The 19,067-nt window shown below is 53.8% G+C and overlaps 1 protein-coding gene across 4 annotated transcripts in view; it reads left to right on the top strand.

The window, feature by feature from the left end:
* The first annotated feature begins 8,367 nt into the window (after nucleotides 1-8,367).
* LOC101827703 (WT1 interacting protein) overlaps nucleotides 8,368-19,067 on the top strand; it is a 27,271-nt gene continuing 16,571 nt past the window's right edge. Inside the window, exons 1-2 of one of the 4 annotated variants that reach the window (XM_040735537.1) lie at nucleotides 8,368-8,995; nucleotides 16,536-16,637. In XM_040735537.1, the coding sequence (XP_040591471.1) occupies nucleotides 8,395-8,995; nucleotides 16,536-16,637 (703 nt within the window). In that variant the 5' untranslated portion in view covers nucleotides 8,368-8,394. The remainder of the gene's footprint in view (nucleotides 8,996-16,535; nucleotides 16,638-19,067) is intronic. The other 3 variants (XM_040735536.1, XM_040735539.1, XM_040735538.1) reach the window with 3 other exon arrangements.

The following is a 19,067-nucleotide window of genomic DNA, read 5'->3' as shown; positions in this document are numbered from 1 at the left end:
TCTGCTTCTGCTGCCTCAGTGGGTCTGAATCTGTCACAGGCACGCTGAACTCCACAGTGGGTCTGAATCTGGCACAGGCATGCTGAACTCCGCAGGTCTAAGGACTGCCTCCAGGCTGGGATGACTCTGGCCATGCACGCCTGGGGGCCTGCGTTTAATCTCCAGCACCCAGGTACAAAAGCTGGGCCTGAGCCCAGCATGGTAGCCCACACCATAGGCAGGGGGATTGCTGAGTTTGAGGCCAGCCTGGTCGACATCGCTGGTTCCAGGACAGGCCAAGGCTTTCATAGAGAAACACTCTCTCTGTTTTTCTTTTTCTTTTTTTTTCTCGAGAGAGGGACAGCCCTAGCTGTCCTGGAACAAACTCTGTAGACCAGGCTGGCCTCGAACTCACAGAGATCCGCCTGCCTCTGCCTCCCGAGTGCTGGGACTAAAGGCTGCGCCGCCGCCGCCCGGCTTTCAAGAGTCCCTATTTTGAAAACAACAAACCAAAGGGCTGGACATGCTGGCGACACACTGTGATCCTGGCACTGAGGCTCAGTGACAGCTGAGCTTCTTTGCAGGCTCTAGTCAGTGACTGTCTCACAACACAAGGTGAACGGCTTCTGAGAAGTACGCCACGCCCACAGTTGACCCCTAGCCTCTAGACACACAAGTGACAAAAGTCTTACCGCTCTGAGTCCTGAGATCTCAGCACTTGGGATGTAGAGGCAGAAAGGTAATCCGGGGTAGGAGAGACGCATGACTCGGAACAGTTGATCTTGCAGATAACCTGGTACCCACACAATCACCTGTAACTTTAGCTCCAAGAGAAGTGACGCCCTCTTCTGGCTCCTGAAGACATAACGTGCATGCCACACACATAAGAATTCAGGCCTTGCAGTGGCGGCCCAGGCGTTTGAGGCAGAGGCAGGTCAGATCTCTGTGAGTTCCAGGACAGCCACGTCTACACTGAGAAACCCTGTCTCCAAACAAATTCAGGGTCATATTTATCTTTATGGTGAAGCCAGCCTAAGCCTCAGGAGACTGTCTCAAAATTCCAACCACCTGAGGTACCTCCAGAGCTGACCGAGGTGGAGCTCAGTACTTGGGAACTGTGAAAGGCCACGGGTTTGATAATACCAGCACTTTACTACAAAAAAGTAAAAATCTAAAATTGGGCTCACAATATGACTCAATGGGAAAAGGCACTTAAACAAAAACCTGACAGCCTGCCTTCAATCCCCAGGACCTACATGTTAGGAGAGAGCCACATTCTCTAAAGTTTTGTGTTTTTTTTTTATTTGGTTTTTCAAGACAGGGTTTCTCTGTTTTGGAGGCTGTCCTGGCACTTGCTCTGTCGACCAGGCTGGTCTCAACACACACACATCCACCTGCCTCTGCCTCCTGAGCTCTGGAATTGAAGGCAGGTACCACCTTTATAGATTAATCACTGTTAATCTTTGTGTGTGTGTGTATGTGTGAATGCCACATGTGTTTTGGAGCCTGTGGAGTCCAGAGTGCATCAAGTGTCTGTAGTTGGAGTTGCAGGCAGGTATGAGCATCCAACATGGCTGCCAGGTACCAAACTCTGGAAGAGAAGCCTGTGCTCTAGAGCAGTCTCTGTAACCCCTCCCTAGGGTTTTGCCTTTTTGTTTGTGTTTTGTTTTGTCTTTTGTCAATTGTGTAAAGACTTCAAGGTTTGTCATCTCTGGAAGTATATTGTTGGGATCCTCAGAGTATTGGAAAAGAGTATTTCCATCCAGGCAGTGGTCCCAGCACTTGGGAGGCAGAGGCAGGCAGATCGCTGTTCATTCAAGGTCAGCCTAATCTACAGAGCAGACTTCCATGACAGCCAGGGCTACATAGAGAAACCCTCTGGAAAAACTTAAAAAAGTATTCCCTTTTATGTTACACAAAGACACACAAGCAAATAAGAAGTAATTTGGCAAAGCAATCGACTTTTCCAAAATGGTACACCAAGACCTAACCCAGGCAAGCAAACACTCAGGTGGGGAGTTCACCCAGCTCTTAACCGTAACTCGGAGTAGTGACAATGTTTTACCTCTTTGGATGGGACTGGATCTCACACTCGTTTCTTGAAATGAGTTGCACACACTTGTCAGCCTCTGTGTAGGTACTGGGAATGGAACCTGGATCCTCTGGAAGAACAATTGGTGTGGGTACCCCCTGAGCCAACCCTCCAGGCCCTTTTATCTTTCTGCTTTTCTTTGGTTTTTCAAGACAGGGGTTCTTTATGTAGCCTCGGCTGTCCTAGAACTAGATCCGTAGACCAGGCTGAGCTCAAAATCATGGAGATCCGCCTGCCTTGGCTGGGTAACCCTGAGTGCTGGGTTAAAGGTGTGTGCCACCACCACCTGGCTCCCAGGTCCTTTTGTTCTAGACCAGGCTGGCCTCGAACTCACGGTGATACGCCTGCCTCTGCCTCCTGAGTGCTGGGATTAAAGGTGTGTGGCACCACTGCCCAGATGAAAATTATATTACTTAAAGATTTTGTGTGTGTGTGTGTGTGTGTGTGTGTGTGTGTGACTGGAGGGATGGCTTGGTGCTTAAGAGCACTGTCTCCAGTCACAGGGGCCTTCTGACCTCTACTGTCCCCAGGCACACAAGAGGGATACATATGAACATACAAACGAATTCGGTAAGAAAAACAAAAACAAGCCGGGCGTTGGTGGCGCACGCCTTTAATCCCAGCACTCGGGAGGCAGAGGCAGGCGGATCTCTGTGAGTTCGAGGCCAGCCTGGTCTACAGAGCGAGTTCCAGGACAGCCTCCAAAGCTACACAGAGAAACCTTGTCTCGAAAAACCAAAAAAAAAAAAAAAGAAAAGAAAAGAAAAACAAAAACAAAACTGCATGTATATATGCTCAGGTGTGTGTGTGTGTGTATATGCATTTGGACATGCCACAGCACTTACATGGAGATCAGAGGATAAGCCACCTCTTTGCATTTTAAAGCCGTATTTCTGAGGTCCAGAATTCTCCATTTGGCTGTTTTTAGAGTGGATATATTTAGCAAAGTTTTATTTATTTATTTATTTATTTATTTATTTGTTTGTTTGTTTATTTATTTATTTTTGGTTTTCCGAGACAGGGTTTCTCTGTGGCTTTGGAGGCTGTCCTGGAACTAGCTCTTGTAGACCAGGTGGCCTCGAACTCAGAGAGATCCGGCTGCCTCTGCCTCCCGAGTGCTGGGATTAAAGGCGTGTGCCACCAACGCCCGGCTTAGCAAAGTATTTTTATAGATACTTTTATACTGCGGACCAACTACTTATTTTCCCGAGACAGGGCTTCCCTGTATTGAAACTCGATCAGTAGACCAGGCTGGCCTCGAACTCACAGAGCTCTGCCTGCCTCTGCCTCCCGAGTGCTGGGATCTCTATGAGTTGAGACCAGTCTGGCCTACAAGAGCGAGTTCAAGGACAGCCTCCAAAGCTACACAGAGAGACCATGTCTTGAAAAACCAAACAAACAAAAACTGCTACTTGAATTCTACACATAGAGGGAACGTTTTCCTTCTGCATCACCAATTCAACACAACAAATTGCAGCCAAAAACTTATTTGAGACATCTAACTGCCCTCGCTAAAGAAAGCAAATCTATAAACTGAGCGTGGTAGCGCCTAGGAGGCAAAGGTGCTCAGTAGCTCAGTCGTTGGTTACTTAGCAAGTCTGAGGATGGCCTGGGATGGCAGGGAGGGGGGAGGGAGGGGAGAGAGAGAAAGGAGGGAAACCGATGGAAAACTGGCCAAGTGGAGCTCTAGGGCCACAGTGCTTTGTTCTGTTTGGTCATATTCTGAAGATAATTATTGCCTGATAAAGTAATATCTTAAGAAGTGTTGCTGGCTCAACCGAAGAGTGGATGGAGAAAATGTGGTACATTTACACAATGGAGTACTATTCAGCAGAAAAAAACAATGGAATCTTGAAATTTTCAGGCAAATGGATGGCACCAGAAGAAACCATCCTGAGTGAGGTAACCCAGTCACAAAAAGAGAAACATGGCATGTACTCACTCATACATGGATTTTAGACATAGATCTGGGGAGTGCCAGCCTACAATCCCACTGCCACAGATTCTGGGAAACAGAACCATCATCCAGCAACTGATGAAAGCAGAGGCAGATACCCACTGCTGAACACTGAACTGAACTCCTGGAATCCATCGACAGAGAGGGAGGACTGATGAGCAAAGGGGTCAAGACTGAGCTGGTTTAACCCACAGAAACAGCTGACCTGAACAAGGGGGAGCTCTTGGACCCCAGACTGATGGCTGAGAGGCCAGCATGGGACTTATCCAGACTCTATGAATGTAGTGTAAGTGAGGAGGCCTAGGTAATCTATGGGGCCTAGGGCAGTAGATCAGTATTTATTCCTGGCACATAAATGGACTTTGGGTGTCCATCCCACAATGAGGGATGCTCTGTCAGCCTCGACCCTGCTCTGGATGAAATGAGACTCTGGAGATCCCCCATGGAGGGCCTCACCCTCCCTAGGGTTCAGAGTGGAGATTGGGTGGAGGGCTGGGGAGCCTAGTGGGGGTGGTGGGGAGGGGAGGGAGAGGGAGCTGGGATTGACATGTGAAGCAAGCTTGTTTCTAACTTAGAAAAAAAAAAAAGAAGTGTTGCTGGGTCTGGGGCCCTGGGCTGGATAAAAAGGGGCGGGGGAGAAAATGAACAGAAGCACAACGTTCATCCGTCTCTGCGCCTGACTGTAGACTTCGGCCGCCATGCTCCTCCGCCTGGTGAGTGGACTGTTTCTCCTGAAAGCGTGAGGCAATATAAGCCCCTCCTACCTAATAGGCTGCTTCAAGTCTCTATCCCAGCCACGAGAAGAGGAACGAAGACGCGGACCTCACCAAAAGTAAGGCACTGTGCTGGTGGTGGCGCACGCCTTTAGCCCCAGCACTCGGGAGGCAGAGGCTGGTGGATCCCTGAGTTCGAGGTCAGCCTGGTCTACAGAGTGAGGTCCAGGACAGCCAGGATTACATAGTGAGACTCTGTCCAAAAACAAAACCAAACCCCACCGTTTCGTTTTATGTGTATGAGTGCTTGGTGTGGGCGTGCCTAGTGCCCACCCAGGCCAGAAGAGGCTGACCATTTTCCCGGGAATGATGTTACAGATGGTTGTGAGCCGCAGTGTGGGAGTTGGGTGCCCAACCTGGGTCCTTTGCAAGAGCAGCAGATGCTTTTAGGTACTGAACCATCTCTCCACCCCCCCCCACACACACCCCCACACCCCGCCACCGCCGCCAATAACTTCCATTCTCAAGAAGACACGTTAAAAACAAGAAGTCATAAATGTGGTAGAAACTATTTGTTAAACACACAGTATGCTGGCATTCAAAATATGTAACAAGCTCTCATAACTCAGTAAAATAAAAAGCTCGCTAAGTATCTTTGACTCATGTCAGCTTGTCAAAATTCTTTTTGCTTTTTTGGAGACAGGGTTTCTCTGTATTGTTTTGGAGCCTGTCCTGGAACTTGCTCTGGAGACCAGGGTGGCCTTGAACTCACAGAGATCCGCCTGCCTCTGCCTCCCCCGGGGCTGAGGTTAAAGGTGTGTGCCACCATGACCCATTTGGTTTCTCCATCCATAAACAATGTGTGCGTGCGCGCGCGCGTGCACACACACACACACACACACGTTCATTCGTGGTAGTGAGGGTTCCAACTGGGCTTTCAGATCTGCTCTCTTATTTAGTGTGATCAAAGGTGACTATGACTTCCGGGGGACAAGTTCTCTCCTACCTTGTGGGTCCCAGGGATGGAGCTCCTCGTCAGGCTTGATGGCGTGTGTATTTCCTCCACTGACCCATCTCCTTGTATAATTTTTTTTTTTGGTTTTTCGAGATAGTGTTTCTCTGTATTGTTTTGGAAGCTGTCCTGGAACTCACTTTGTAGACCAGGCTGGTCTCGAACTCACAGAGATCCGCCTGCCTCTGCCTCCCGAGTGCTGGGATTAAAGGCGTGCGCCACCAACGCCCGGTCCTCCTTGTATAATTTTGTATTTTGAGATCGAGTCTCACTCCCTTGAACACACTGACTTTGAATCTGTTCTGCAGCTCAGGCAAGCCCGTTTGCGTCAGTCTTCCGGCTGGCCTCCATCTCTCCAGTGCTGGGACGAGGGGCCTGTAGACTTAACACAAGGGACTCCATCTCGTAGAACTGCTCTATTCCCGCTGTTCCACAGTGGGGCGGTTCAGGTTGCGCTACCTATTTCTAGAGTAAGCAATGGATTTTAACTGACCCTGGACACTAGTGTATTATTGAAATTTTGAAGGCTCCATCTGGGCAAGTTGGGCTGAGTCATTTAATAGCTTTGCAGCCCAGGCTGGCCTCAAAAGTGATCCTCCTGCCTCAGCCTTCTGATTACAGCCGTGCACCATCGTAACCTAGGATCGATCCTTCCAGAAACCATCTAGTGCTTATAAAGATACTTTAGGGGTTATTGCTCTTAGTGTGTGTGCACACGCCTGTGTCTGTGCCACAGTGGGAAATCTGAGAACAACCTTTCCAGTCTTTTCGGCGTATGGGTCCAGGGAATCCGCTGCAGGTGGCCAGGCATGGCGACAAGACAAGCCCCCTTACCATCTTTCCCGCCCTGGCTGTCAGAGGACAACTTTTGGGACTTGGTTCTCACCTTCCGCTGTGGGTTCTGGGATGGAACTAAGCAAGGCGCTGGGCGTGTGCAGCGAGAGAATTTTACCCTCACGAGCCTTTTCACCGGCCCCCAACATTTCCATTTTTAAGTGGCTGATAAGTGCAACCAATGAAATGTGATCATTGGCTGAATTGTTTTTCCTTTCTCATCAGACAGGTAGATAATGAGGTGGTTCCCTGGACATTTGTTCCCCAAATGCTTGACCTTGCACCAGGACTGGAATCCCTCAGGTCCTAGGAGATTGTGTGTGTGTGTGTGTGTGTGTGTGTGTGTGTGTGTGTGTGTGTGTGTGTGTGTGTGCCAGAGAGGGGCATGGGGCCAGATGCTTTATTGCACTTCCATCTGGGAAGCAAGTGTCCCGGCTACTGCACGAGTCAATCTGCAGCAGACGAGGTCCCTACCGGGACACTGGGCTACTTTCCTGGAGAGCGCTACCATTGCTTTCCTGGATCACTGGGACACTACTGGTGAGGTCTGGTTTTCTTCACCGTGACTGCTCTCCCAGCGTGAGACAGATTTTTTACCTTGTGGGTCTAGGGACACAGTCCCCACCCATCACGTGGCCTTGGTGGTTCCTCGCATCACGTGACCGGAGCTCAGAAGCACCTGTTTGATACAATCCAAGTCCTAGGGCCCGGGTGTTGTAAAAGAGGAGTCCTCGCATTTCCAGGTGACTCCTATCTCTGTCACAGCTGAGGTCCCTACGTCTGAGCCCCGAGCCTGGCCTGGTCCGACCTTGGGAGTTGCACCATGTTTGTGCCTAGTGGTTAGGTCTCCTAGAACTGCAGCTAAGGATGGCTGTGGAGCATCGTGCGTGCGTGTGTGCGTTTGTGCGTGAACTTGGGTTCTCTGCAAGAGCAACAAGCGCTCCTAAACCCTGAGCTCCAGCCTAAGAGAATTTTGGTTGGAAGTCAGATTCGCAATGGGACCTGGAACTTTCCTATGCCCCAGAATGTGGATCGGGAGGGACACACCTAGAAGCCGCTAAGACGCCCACACCGGTGTCCCGGTTTTTAGAAACTGTCCGACTCTCCACCCGGTGTCCCGTTTGGAACCCCCCCAGAATTCCCGCATTGGGTGTCACATCCATGTGGTGTGTGAGGCAGCAATCAGGCTGTGCTCCCTGAGCCGCGGCGCGCGCCTGGGCCGAACATGGGGACGTTGTGGGCTCAGGGCTCTCAGCCTGGGGTGGGGTGGGGTGGGGGATCCGGAATGCGCCCTAAGGCCCCCAGGGAGGACCGGAGCCTAGGCCATCGCTGGCCCGGCCCCGCGTCCCTGCGCGGCCCGCGCGCCCCTCGGCCCGGCCGGCCGTCCGTCCGCCGCCGCCCCCCACATTCCACAGGCCGCTGCGCAGTCTCCGTCCTCGCATTCCTGGCGGGGCAAACGAGTCCCTGCGCCGCCACCCCGTCCCCCCGCCCCCGAGCCGGGCCCAGGAGAGCGGAGGGGGCGCGGCCCCGAGCTGCGCGCGCATCCCACCCATTCCACCCACCCAGCCACCCCGCCTCTCCCGCCGCGCGCGCCCCCGCGTCCCCCCGTTTTCCCCCGTCACGGCCCCGCGCGAGCGAGCGACGAACGAGCGCGCGCGCGGCCCACGCCGAGCGACCGCGACCCCGGCCCCGCCCCGCCCCGCGCCCAGGGGTCCCCGGGGCGGGCTGCGGGCTGCGGGCCGCGGGGCCGGCGGACGATGCAGCGGCGCTGTCGGAGCGGCGGGCGGCGGAGGCGGAGGTGACGGCCATGCAGCGTTCGCGGTCGGCCGCGGACGACGCGGCTCTGCTCCTGGCCGGGCTGGGCCTGCGCGAGCCGGAGCTGGCGGCCGGCTCTCCGGGGCGCGTGCGGAGCGGGCCCCGGGCCGCGGACGAGGCGGCGGGCCGCAGGGGCAAGGGCGGCGGCGGCGGCGGCGGTGGCTGTGGCTCCGAGGCCGCGCCCGACGCCCCGGGCCGCCCCGAGCGAGGCCCGCGCGCCAGCCTGGCGGGCTCGGACGGCGGCAGCGCGCGCTCCAGCGGCATCAGCCTGGGCTACGACCAGCGCCACGGCCCCGGCCCGGGCCCCGGGCCGCCGTCGGGGGGCAGCGCGCGCTCCAGCGTGTCCAGCCTGGGCTCGCGCGGCTCGGCGGGCGCCTACGCTGACCTGCTGCTGCCGCCCGGCGGCGGTGGCGGCGGCCCCGCGCCCGCCCGCTCCCCGGAGCCCGCCCCGGCCCCGTTCCCGTTCCCGTCGCAGTCGCTGCCGTTACCCCCGGGCCGGGAGGGCGGCCCGAGCGCGGCCGAGCGGCGGCTGGAGGCGCTCACGCGGGAGCTGGAGCGCGCGCTCGAAGCGCGCACCGCACGAGACTACTTCGGTGAGCGCGCGCGCGCGGGCCGGGGTCGGGGTCCGGGATGCGCTCGGCGCGCGGGTCGGGGGGACGGGGACGGGGACAGGGACGAGGCTGGTCTCCCGCCGCAGATGCGGTGTCCCGGGCTTCCTGGCTCGAAGCGCGCGGCGGCGGCGGTGGTGGTGGTGGGGGTCAAACAAAATCAGGTTGATTGGCAAAGGAAACTACGTTCTGGACGCTTAAAACCAACAACAGGGCTGGAGAGATGGCCCAGTGGTTAAAGAGCACTGACTGCTCTTAAGGAAGACCCGGGTTCAACTCCCATCATCCTCCCCCAAACAAAAACCAAAAACCACCACCACCACCAAAAATTTTTACTTAAGAGACAAGGTCTCATTGGCCCGGAACCCAGAGATCTTCCTGCCACTGCCTTCCCAGGGCTGGGATTAACAAAAGATCTCGTTGTGCGTGTGTGAGGGTACCGTAGGAGGCCAGGAGAAGGTGTCAGATCCTTTGGAGCTGGAGTAACAGTCGACTGTGAGCAGATATAGATGGGGATTCGTGGCTTCTGCAAGAGCAGCGAGCTCTCTCAGTTGCTAACCTTCAGCCCCTTTTGCTAGGCATTCTTCTTCATCCGGAGCATAGATCCTGCTCTCCCTGTTAATGCCTGATGAAGAGCCGAACGGAAGGCTCTCTCCCCTTCCACCTGTATGAGCTTTGGTTAGGGAGAGAGAGATGGGGTGCCCTAGGTGCCCCGAACCCGTGTGACACAGACTTCAGTGCTGGTAGTGACCGCAGCGTCTGAGGCCACGGGGCTAAGCTGGGCATGCCAGGCTGTTCTGGGCTGAGTCGTATATACCGGAGAGTTCCTAGAGGAATACTGGGCTGGGGGTTTAGCCCCCTGGTACAGCTCTAGCCCAGAGTACTGAAGAGCCTGGGTTTGTTCCCCAGCAAGGGAAATCAAACAGAGCCACAAACCAACCCCGCAGCTGGGTATACAAGGGAAAAGTTCGCACTTCAGTCAGGCGCCATTGGTACAGGCCTGTGATCCCAGCACTCGGGGAGCAGTTCAGAGCCAGCCTGGTCTGCATACAGTTCCAGGCCAGTCAAGACTGTGTAGCAAGACCTTGTTTCAAAGAGGGGCAACAGAAAAAAGGACCTTACGCCACCAACTACCAGAGAAAGAAAGGAGTTAAGCCTCACGCCGAGGCCGGCGGAGGAAGGAATTGAATGCATTAGGCCAGCAGCATCCGAGGTGACCGTGGTGGAGGGAGCCTTAGGTTGCCTTGAAGTAGACCTTGGAGGAGTAGAGGCTGTCTCTTAGCAGGTTGGGTGCTTTCCAGAACGGAGCAAGATGGTAAGGCTATGAGGAGGTTTTGGCCCAGGATGGGTCAAAGGGTTGACCTGTCTTTGGAATAAGGTGCTTGTTCGGATGGGAGAAGCCAGGATGGGAATATGGCTTAGCAGATGTGGTGGTGACTGCTGGTGGTGGGTTGGGAGTAGGAGGTGAGGCGGGGGGGTTGGGGGGACTGGCCCCCTGCCAGGAGCCCACCTGGGGCATCTGTGAAGGGACACTCCTGCGCTCCTGGTCGAGCATCTGGCCCCTGAACACTTGGAGGCTGGACATGAGCTATCTGCTGATCCCCATGGCTGTCCCCGGGCCTGTGTATTCCCCTGGGTAGGTAACGCTGTTGTAAGGCCCTGATGGCCGGAGGCTGCAGGAGGAGGTAAGGGCTCCTTTCCAAAGAGCAGTGAGGCTCAGCTCAGCCCTTTAAGCCACATAGGAAACAGAGCTCCCTGATTATAGACAGCCCCCTAGAGTCAGGTCTCGGCTGGTGCACTGCGGTCTAGAATGAGCTCTCTAGCCAAGCATAGCCTTTATCTCTGTCTTCACCCCAAGTGCTGGGGTCACAGATGTGCACCACCACAGCCAGATGGCGGGGTGCTGAGGGTGGAGCCCGGGGCTTCTTGCATGCTAGGCAAGCACTCGGTCAGCGGAACCAAATCCCCAGCCCCGCCCCCTTAGAGTTTCACCAACCAAATCCCCAGCCCCGCCCCCTTAGAGGAGTTTCACCAACCAAATCCCCAGCCCCGCCCCCTTAGATAGAGTTTCACCCTCTATAACAACCTGACCCCCACTACCCACCTTCCTTATGCGTCCTTTCTGAGTGTTAGGATTGGAGGGGTGAGCCACCATACCTAGTCTAAGTGGCTTGCCATACCCCGAGGGTTTTTTTTTCTGGAGCTTAAAAATACGGGCAGTTTTGCTTGAACTGATGAAGTTGACTTTTTTGAGCTGCAAAAAGAAAAAAAAAAACCAAACGGTTGTTTCCAGGTGTGGTGAACACCTGTAAATCCAAGCACTTGGAAAACTGAGGTAGAGGGAATGTGCATTCCAGGCCAGTCTGTGCTTCAGAATGGACCCGGACAGCAAAACAACGATGTGTCAACTTCTTGTTTGTTTTTTTTTTTATATTGAAAGACCAGAGCCTTAGCCCAGGCTAGCCTTGAGCTCCTCCTGTTTCAGCCTCGCAAGAGCTGGCATTATAGGCATTTGGCACCCTGGCTGGCGATATCCAGCTTCCGGTTAAAAGTGAAATTTCAAATCTTGCTGGAGTTGGTGGCGCACATCTTTAATTCCAGCCCTTGGGAGGCAGAGGCAGGCAGATCTCTGTGAGTTCAAGAACAGCCAAAGCTGCGCAGAACAGCCCTGTCTTAAAAGAAACAAAAACAAAATTTCGAGTCTTTCAGACGGAACGACTACCTCCTAGAGAAGGAAGCTTGGCGTCTAGAAACGCCCTCTGCGGTGTGTCCCCAGCCTGAGCCGTCCCTGGTCCCCTCCTTGCTAGGCTCTGCTTCGGCTGACCTCAGTCGGGACCCCTGCGCCATTCATCCCTGTCTTTGGAAGTTTGCCTTCTCTTCCCGGTTCCGGAGACGACGGCCTCAGGCCTCCGGAACTGCTCCTCTGCTCCGGAGGTTCCTCCTAAGGCCACACCCTGCTTCTGCTTCTCTTCAGCATCCTGTTTCATTCTTCACTGGACCCCCACACTCTGAATGGGTGGACTGACACCCCCCACACCCCACATACACACTTTGCTGTTCTGCCTAGCTGTGAGGAGTTCGGAGAACGCCCCTGGGACCAGGATGGATTTTTTAAAAACTATTTTAAAAATCGTGTGCGTGTGTGTGCGTGTGTTGGTGTAGATACACCACCAATGCTGGCATTTGTATAAAGGTCAGAGATGATCTTGTGAGAGTTGGTGTGCGTGTGTGTTGGTTAGCTACACCAATGCTGGCATGTGTATAGCGGTCAGAGATGATCTTGTGGGAGTTGTGTGTGTGTGTGTGTGTGTGTGTGTGTGCGTGCATGTGTTGGTGTAGCTACACCAATGCTGGCATGTGTATAGCGGTCAGAGATGATCTTGTGGGAGTTGTGTGTGTGTGTGTGTGTGTGTGTGTGTGTGCATGTGTTGGTGTAGCTACACCAATGCTGGCATGTGTATAGAGGTCAGAGATGATCTTGTGGGAGTTGGCTCTTCCCCTCTACGCTGTAGGTTTTGAGGCTTGAACCCAGGTTGTCAGCCTTAACTTGGAGACCCTCAGGCGATTCCCTGGCCCTGGAATAACTTTTGGTCTTTGACCTCAGTGGTCTCCAGGACTCCACTTGTTACCCCTAGACTCTGCTTCTCTATTCCCTCAACGGCCTCCTGGCCTCCTCCTGCCCGTCCTGCTCCCCGCTTCACTCAAAGCACTGAGGTCCAGGGGTGCAGGCTTCCTGGGGCTCCCTTCATGCTCCATCCACGGCCAGCCTCACTCCCCTGCCTCCTCCCTCTAACTAACCTCGCCCTCCACCTGCAGCTCCCCTCTTTCCATTGGCCCCTTTCCGTCGGATGTAAGCCTGTAGATGAACGTGAACGCACACATATGCACACACTCACAAACACACACACACACACACACTCATACACAGGCACCCGGGGGCGGGGCTGGGCTGCAAAGCCTGACTTCCCAAGTTTGATCCCCAGAACCCCCATGGCAGAAGGAGAGAGCTGACTCCCGCACGGTGCTGATCACGTGTACCATAGGGTGCACACATACTGGTGTGTGTGCACGCACACACATGAATGTTGCTTAGAAGGCATAAACTAACTACTAAACTCATACCCACAGACCCTCTGCCCTTTCGTCTTCCTTCCTTCTGAGTTCTCACTTACTCCCCCTCCCTCTGACTCCTGAGGTGTCTTGGGCCCCTTTTTAAAAACAAATTTTTTAAAGATTTATTTAGTTATCATGTATACGGTGTTCTGTCTGCATGCATGCCTGCAGACCAGACGGGACCATCAGATCTCATTATAGACGGTCGTGAGCCGCCATGTGGTCAAAAATTGAGTCTCATGCAAACAACCCCACACATGCTGGGTAACTGAAGGGTCTCCTGCAGGGCTGGGCTAAAGGTACAACAAGGCTTGGGGCCAGGCATCCTGTCTACACTGCCGGTCAGTCCCGTGTCTTTTCCCTACGCGGCCTGCTGGGGGAGTCCCAGTTCCAGCCCGTGTTATTGGGTCTCTGCATAAAGAGCACTGCCTTCTAAGTTCATAATGTGAAGACTCCAGAGAGACTCTCCTTTGCCTTCTTGTGTAAAAATCACATACCTCCAGGTGTGTGTGTGTGTGTGTGTGTGTGTGTGTGTGTGTGTGTGGGTCATATGTGTCGGGTGTGAGCTGCTAAGCTGTAGATTTATAGACCAGATCGTGTACTATGCAGCCTGTGCAGTTCTGGAACTTTCCATGGAGCCCAGACTGACCCTGAACCCGAGATGCACTACTCCAGCCTCTCCAGTGGCCTAATGAGTGGCATGTGTCAACATACCTGGCCCTCTAGATTCATTCTTTGTTTTGTTTTGTTGGAGACAAGGTTTTTCATAGCCAGGCTGGCCTCCAGCTCATTATACAGCTGGCCTGTCTTCCACGTGCTGGGATTACAGGAGCGTGACATCATGCCCAGCTACCCTAGTGTTTTCTTTTTTTGGTTTTTCGAGACAGGGTTTCTCTGTAGCTTTGGAGGCTGTCCTGGAACTCACTTTGTAGACCAGGCTGGCCTCGAGCTCACAGAGATCCGCCTGCCTCTGCCTCCCGAGTGCTGGGATTAAAGGAGTGCGCCACCAACGCCTGGCTAGTGTTTTCTTTTTAATAGATTCTTTGTAAGTTTTAAACTTATGTTTACTTTTATTTATGTATATGTGTGGGAGCCTGCTTATCTGTATGCACACCATGTATGTGCAGTAACTGCAGAGGCCAGAAGAGGGCGTCTGATCCCCTGGAACTGGAGTTAGTGGTGGCTGTGAGCCAGCCACCATGTGGGTGCTGGAAATTACTCTTAACCACTGAACCATCTCTCCCAGCATTGATTTATCCTTTTCCCTTTTCACTGATTTATTCTGTGTCTGAGTGTTTGCCTGCATGTGTGTATGTATGTACACCATTTGCATGCCTGCCGACCTCAGAGATCAACAGAGGGCATTGGACCCTCTGAAACTGGTGTCATGGATGGTCGTGAACCAAGTGGGTGCTGGGAATTGAACCCAGGTCCTCTGCAAGAGCAGCCAGTGCTTTTAACCACTGAGCTACCTCTCTGGTCCCTTGATCTGTTTTTTTTCCCCCCATCTTTTTAAAAGATGTTTTTATGTATATGGTACTCTATCTGCATGTGCACCTGCAGGCCAGCAGAGGGCGCCAGATCTCATGACAGATGGTTGTGAGCCACCATGTGGTTGCATGGGACTTCTGGAAGAGCAGCCGGGGCTCTTAACTGCTGAGCCATCTCTCCAGCTCAGACCTGTTATTTCTTTTTAAGTTTTTAATTTATTTTTTTACATCCCAACTGTAGTTTCCCCTCCCTCCTCCTAGTCCCTTCCCTGCCCCCTCCCCCCATTCCCATCCACTCCTCTGTTTCTCTGTTTCCCTTCAGAAGAGAGCGGGCCTCCCATGGATGTATGGGATACATATCAAGTCGCAGTAAGACCAGACGCCTCACGTCCTATCAAGGCTGGCCAGTACAACCAGCAGGAGGAAAGGGTCCCCAGAGCAGGCGGCAGAGTCAGAGACAGCCCCTGCTCCCCCTGGGAGGAGTCCCACGGGAAGACCGGCTACCCCGCAGTCACACGTGTGCAGAGGGCCTAGGTCGGTCCCGCGCAGGCTCCCAGGTTGCCGGTTGAGTCTCTCTGAGCCCCTGTGAGCCCAGGCTAGTTGACTCTGTGGGTTTTCTTGTGGTGTCCTCTGGCTCCTACACTCCCTCCCCCTCTTCCTCAGGAGCCTCCCAAGTTCTGCCTAATGTTTGGCTTCAGGCCTCTGCATCCGTTTCCACCTCCGTCTACAATGACTTATTTTTTAAATTTTATTTTGTGTTCGTTGGTGGTGTTCCTGTATGCATGACTGTGTGAGGTCCAGTCCCCTGGAACTAGAGTGACAGACAGTTGTGAGCTGTCATGCGGTTGCTGGGGCTTGAACCGGCGTCCTCTAGAGGAACAGATGGCGCTCACATCCACTGAGCGATTATCTCTCCGGCCCGCCTGGACCTGTTCTAAATGAGCCTTACTTCTCTCCATCGCGTTTGTTTCTGACACTATCATTGTCATCATCGCCATTGTTACCGTTTTATTGTTGTTGTTTGAGGCAGGATCTCCATATAGACCCCCGGCTAGCCTAGAACTCTGAGCTGTCCTTTTGCCTCTGTCTGCTGAGGGCTGGGGTCACAGGCATGTATCACCTGACGCCATGTGACGTGCTGTGTGTCCCTCCTCTGGAGCACATGGGAGTTTTCTGCACTGCAGTTGCTCTACGTTTAAGCGGCGGCGCACGCCTTTCATCCCAGCACTCGGGAGGCAGAGGCAGGCGGATCTCTGTGAGTTCGAGGCCAGCCTGGTCTACAAGAGAGCGAGTTCCAGGACACCCAAGGATACACAGAGAAACCCTGTCTCGAAAAACAAAACAAAAAAAGAAAGGGGGGCTGGGGAGCAGAAAAGTAGTTTGGGCAAGCAGCAGACCCTGTTTGTGGAATGCACTAGAGGATCTTCAAACCTTGTGCAGATGAGGAAGGGCACCTGCCGGGCACTGACGCCTTTGAGTGTGCCTGTGGGGTTGAAAGGGGTGGGAAGGTGCATATTTATTTTGAAGGGTAGGGTTTGGTTCCCAGGCGGTAGGAGGGTCGTCGCAGTCTGAGACGCAGGGGCGTGGAGTGCTGTCTCTAGGTCTGGACTCGTTAGCCAGTGCTCCGTGAAGGAAGCTCTTTGAGTGTATTCACACCAGGAGGGCGGATGACTCAGCCGCGGGGTTTGCACTACTGTCCGTCACGGCGGGAGCACGAGGGGGGCAGTGCCTGGCACCTCAGCTGAACCTTCCAGACCTGCCTGTCCACCCGCCAGGCGCTTAACACGGGGGCACCTTCCGCTGACAGCGGCGCCCTTGTCGCTGAATGTTAGCGGTTAGGGGCCTGGTGACGCTGCCCTTGGGGCCTGGCCGGCTCCACGGGACACGGTGCCAGCTGCGGCTCTCCTGCCCCTCCCCCACAGGCATCTGTATCAAGTGTGGGCTTGGCATCTACGGAGCGAGGCAGGCGTGCCAGGCAATGGGGAGCCTGTATCACACCGACTGCTTCATCTGTGACTCCTGCGGTAGGTAACAGTCCCGACCCCACCCCCCCCCTGCCTGTCACTCCCTGGCACCCAGGTCTGAGACACGGAAAACACTCGGCTCTGGGGTGTAGGGAATGCCTAGTATTGACTCAAGGGGAGCTGGAGTGTGAAGGTGGTGGCCCTGTCTGTAACCCTGGCACTCAGAGGCAGAGGCAGAGCTCAAAGCCACCCTTAGTGACATAGAGACCCTTCCTGGAAAAGAAACGGTGGGATCCCTCTGTGTCTAAGGATGCACCACCATTCCTTGAGGTGTCAGCTTGGGCACATCTATTTGCTGTGATGTAAAGAATCTCTCTTAGACCTCAAGCCCCCCATCCCTCTGGTTAAGTCAGTAATCCACTTTTATCTTATTCCGGCCAAGTAAATGTCTGCAGCAGAGTCCAAGTGCACTATGGTTAGTTTCATATATAATTTATATGAATTTATAATTTATTTATTTAAGTTTTTCAAGACAAGGTTTCTCTGTGTGACACAGCTCTGGCTGTCCTGGAACTCAGTCCGTAGATCAGGCTGGCCTCGAACTCGGAGAGATCCTCCTGCTTGTGTCTCCTGAGTACTGGGATTAAGGGCGTTAAGCTCGAGATTCTCTTTAAAGGGGGCTTGGGGGCTGGCAGGGGCCAGAGATGGCCCAGTCAGTAAAATGCTTGCCGCACAAGGCTGAGAACCTGAGCCTGAGCCCCAACACCCACGCGAAAATGCTGAGGAAGGTGGAGACAGCTGACCAGCTCCCCAGGTGAATCGGCGGCGAGCTCCAGGGTCAGGGAGACCCTGCCTCAAAGAGCGAGGTGGCGAGCCACCGAGGAAGACACCCGGCGCTAACCCCTGGCTCCCGCGAGCACGTGCACACATACGCAGACTTAGTTCTGCCCTGTTGAACTGTATCATCAGAATTTCTTTTCCTGCGGAGCCGCCACCAGCCTGATCGGCCTGAGCTCTGCTGTCTAGGCTTGTGTGGGAAACGGATTGTTTGTCTTCTGCTGCAGCCTCTAGACTGAGCTCCCTGCTTCCCCGGGAGGCTTTTAGCCTCTTCTCAGGCTGCCCTGGGGTTTGGCTTTATCCTGAAGGGGTGGGGGGGGGCTGCTCTCACGAGGGTGAGTTTCCTTCTAATCCATGCTGCATGTGTGAGTGGCGCACTCCTGACTGCCACACGGCAGTCTGTTGTGTGAGCAGCCATGCTCGTTTCTCCGTGGAATCGCTAGCGGACACGGGACCGTGCTGTACCGTTCATCGGTGCTCACGTTTTCACTGCTTTTGAGTAACTTGCATGGAGTGGGGTACTGGGGCCCTAGGGTATGCATGTGTCTAACTGTAAGAGACCGCCAGACTGTCTTCCCAAGGAGCTGTACCATTGGCAGCCCCCACGGTGTCCGTCAGGAACTGGCGCTGTTGTCTTGCTAAGTAACCGTTCTGCTGGGCGAAATCTCATTGTGAGTTTAATACCCGTTTCCCAACGAGCATCTAACTGCTTGCTTCTCGCCATTAGTATGCCTTCTTCTCTTTAGAAAGACGTTTTTAGGACGTATTTGTGTGTGTGCGCGCGCACGTATGCACATGTACTTGCATGGATGTCAGGAGGTGGGACAGGAGTCAGTGTCCCCTCTCCCCATGTGGTCCCAGGGGTCAGACTCAGGTCTCTGTGGCTGAGGCATCTTGTCAGCTAATGTGTACTTGGAGAAATTTGTTCAAAGCTTTTGCCTATGTTTTTTTAAAATTTTTAATGATTTATTTATTTATTATGTATACAGTGTTCTGCCTGCATAATGCCTGCAGGCCAGAAGAGGGCGCCAGATATCATGACAGATGGTTGTGAGCCACCATGTGGTTGCTGGGAATTGAACTCAGGATCCCTGGGAAGAACAGTCAAGTGCTCTTAACCTCTGAGCCATCTCTCCAGCCCCTGCTTTTGCCTCTTTTTATAAAATTGGCAATTACTTGCCTTCCCCTACTCTCAAAACAGGGTTTCTCTGAGTAGCCCTGGCTGGCCTAGAACTCATACTGTAGACCAGACTGGCCTCAAACTCATAGAGATCCTCCTGCCCCTGCCTCCTGAGTGCTGGGACTGCAGACATGTGCCACTGCCGCCTGGTCAGGATTTTTTTTTTCTGGAGTGTCCCGCGCTACCGTCTCGCCAGCAAGAACGACGCAGAACACTCGGATCCTTCTGCAGTAAAGCTTTAATGCATCTTGAGAGATAGATGATCAGCTTCTTAGAGGGAGACCCCAAGCTAAGAAACCCAGCCCCTTATATAAGCCTAGGAGCTCCGAGTGAGATGTGTAGAGCCGGGATTGGTGGTTTGCACATCACCCCAGATGACGTCACGGGAGAGGCACAGTTTAAACGGTTAACTCCAACTGACAGCGACAGTTAACTCTAACTGACAGCGACAGTTAACTCCAACTGACAGCGAC

Source organism: Mesocricetus auratus, unplaced genomic scaffold, assembly GCF_017639785.1.
Source record: "Mesocricetus auratus isolate SY011 unplaced genomic scaffold, BCM_Maur_2.0 Super-Scaffold_100046, whole genome shotgun sequence".
NCBI classification, from domain to species: domain Eukaryota; kingdom Metazoa; phylum Chordata; class Mammalia; order Rodentia; family Cricetidae; genus Mesocricetus; species Mesocricetus auratus.
This window is presented reverse-complemented; position numbering and strand designations above follow the sequence as displayed.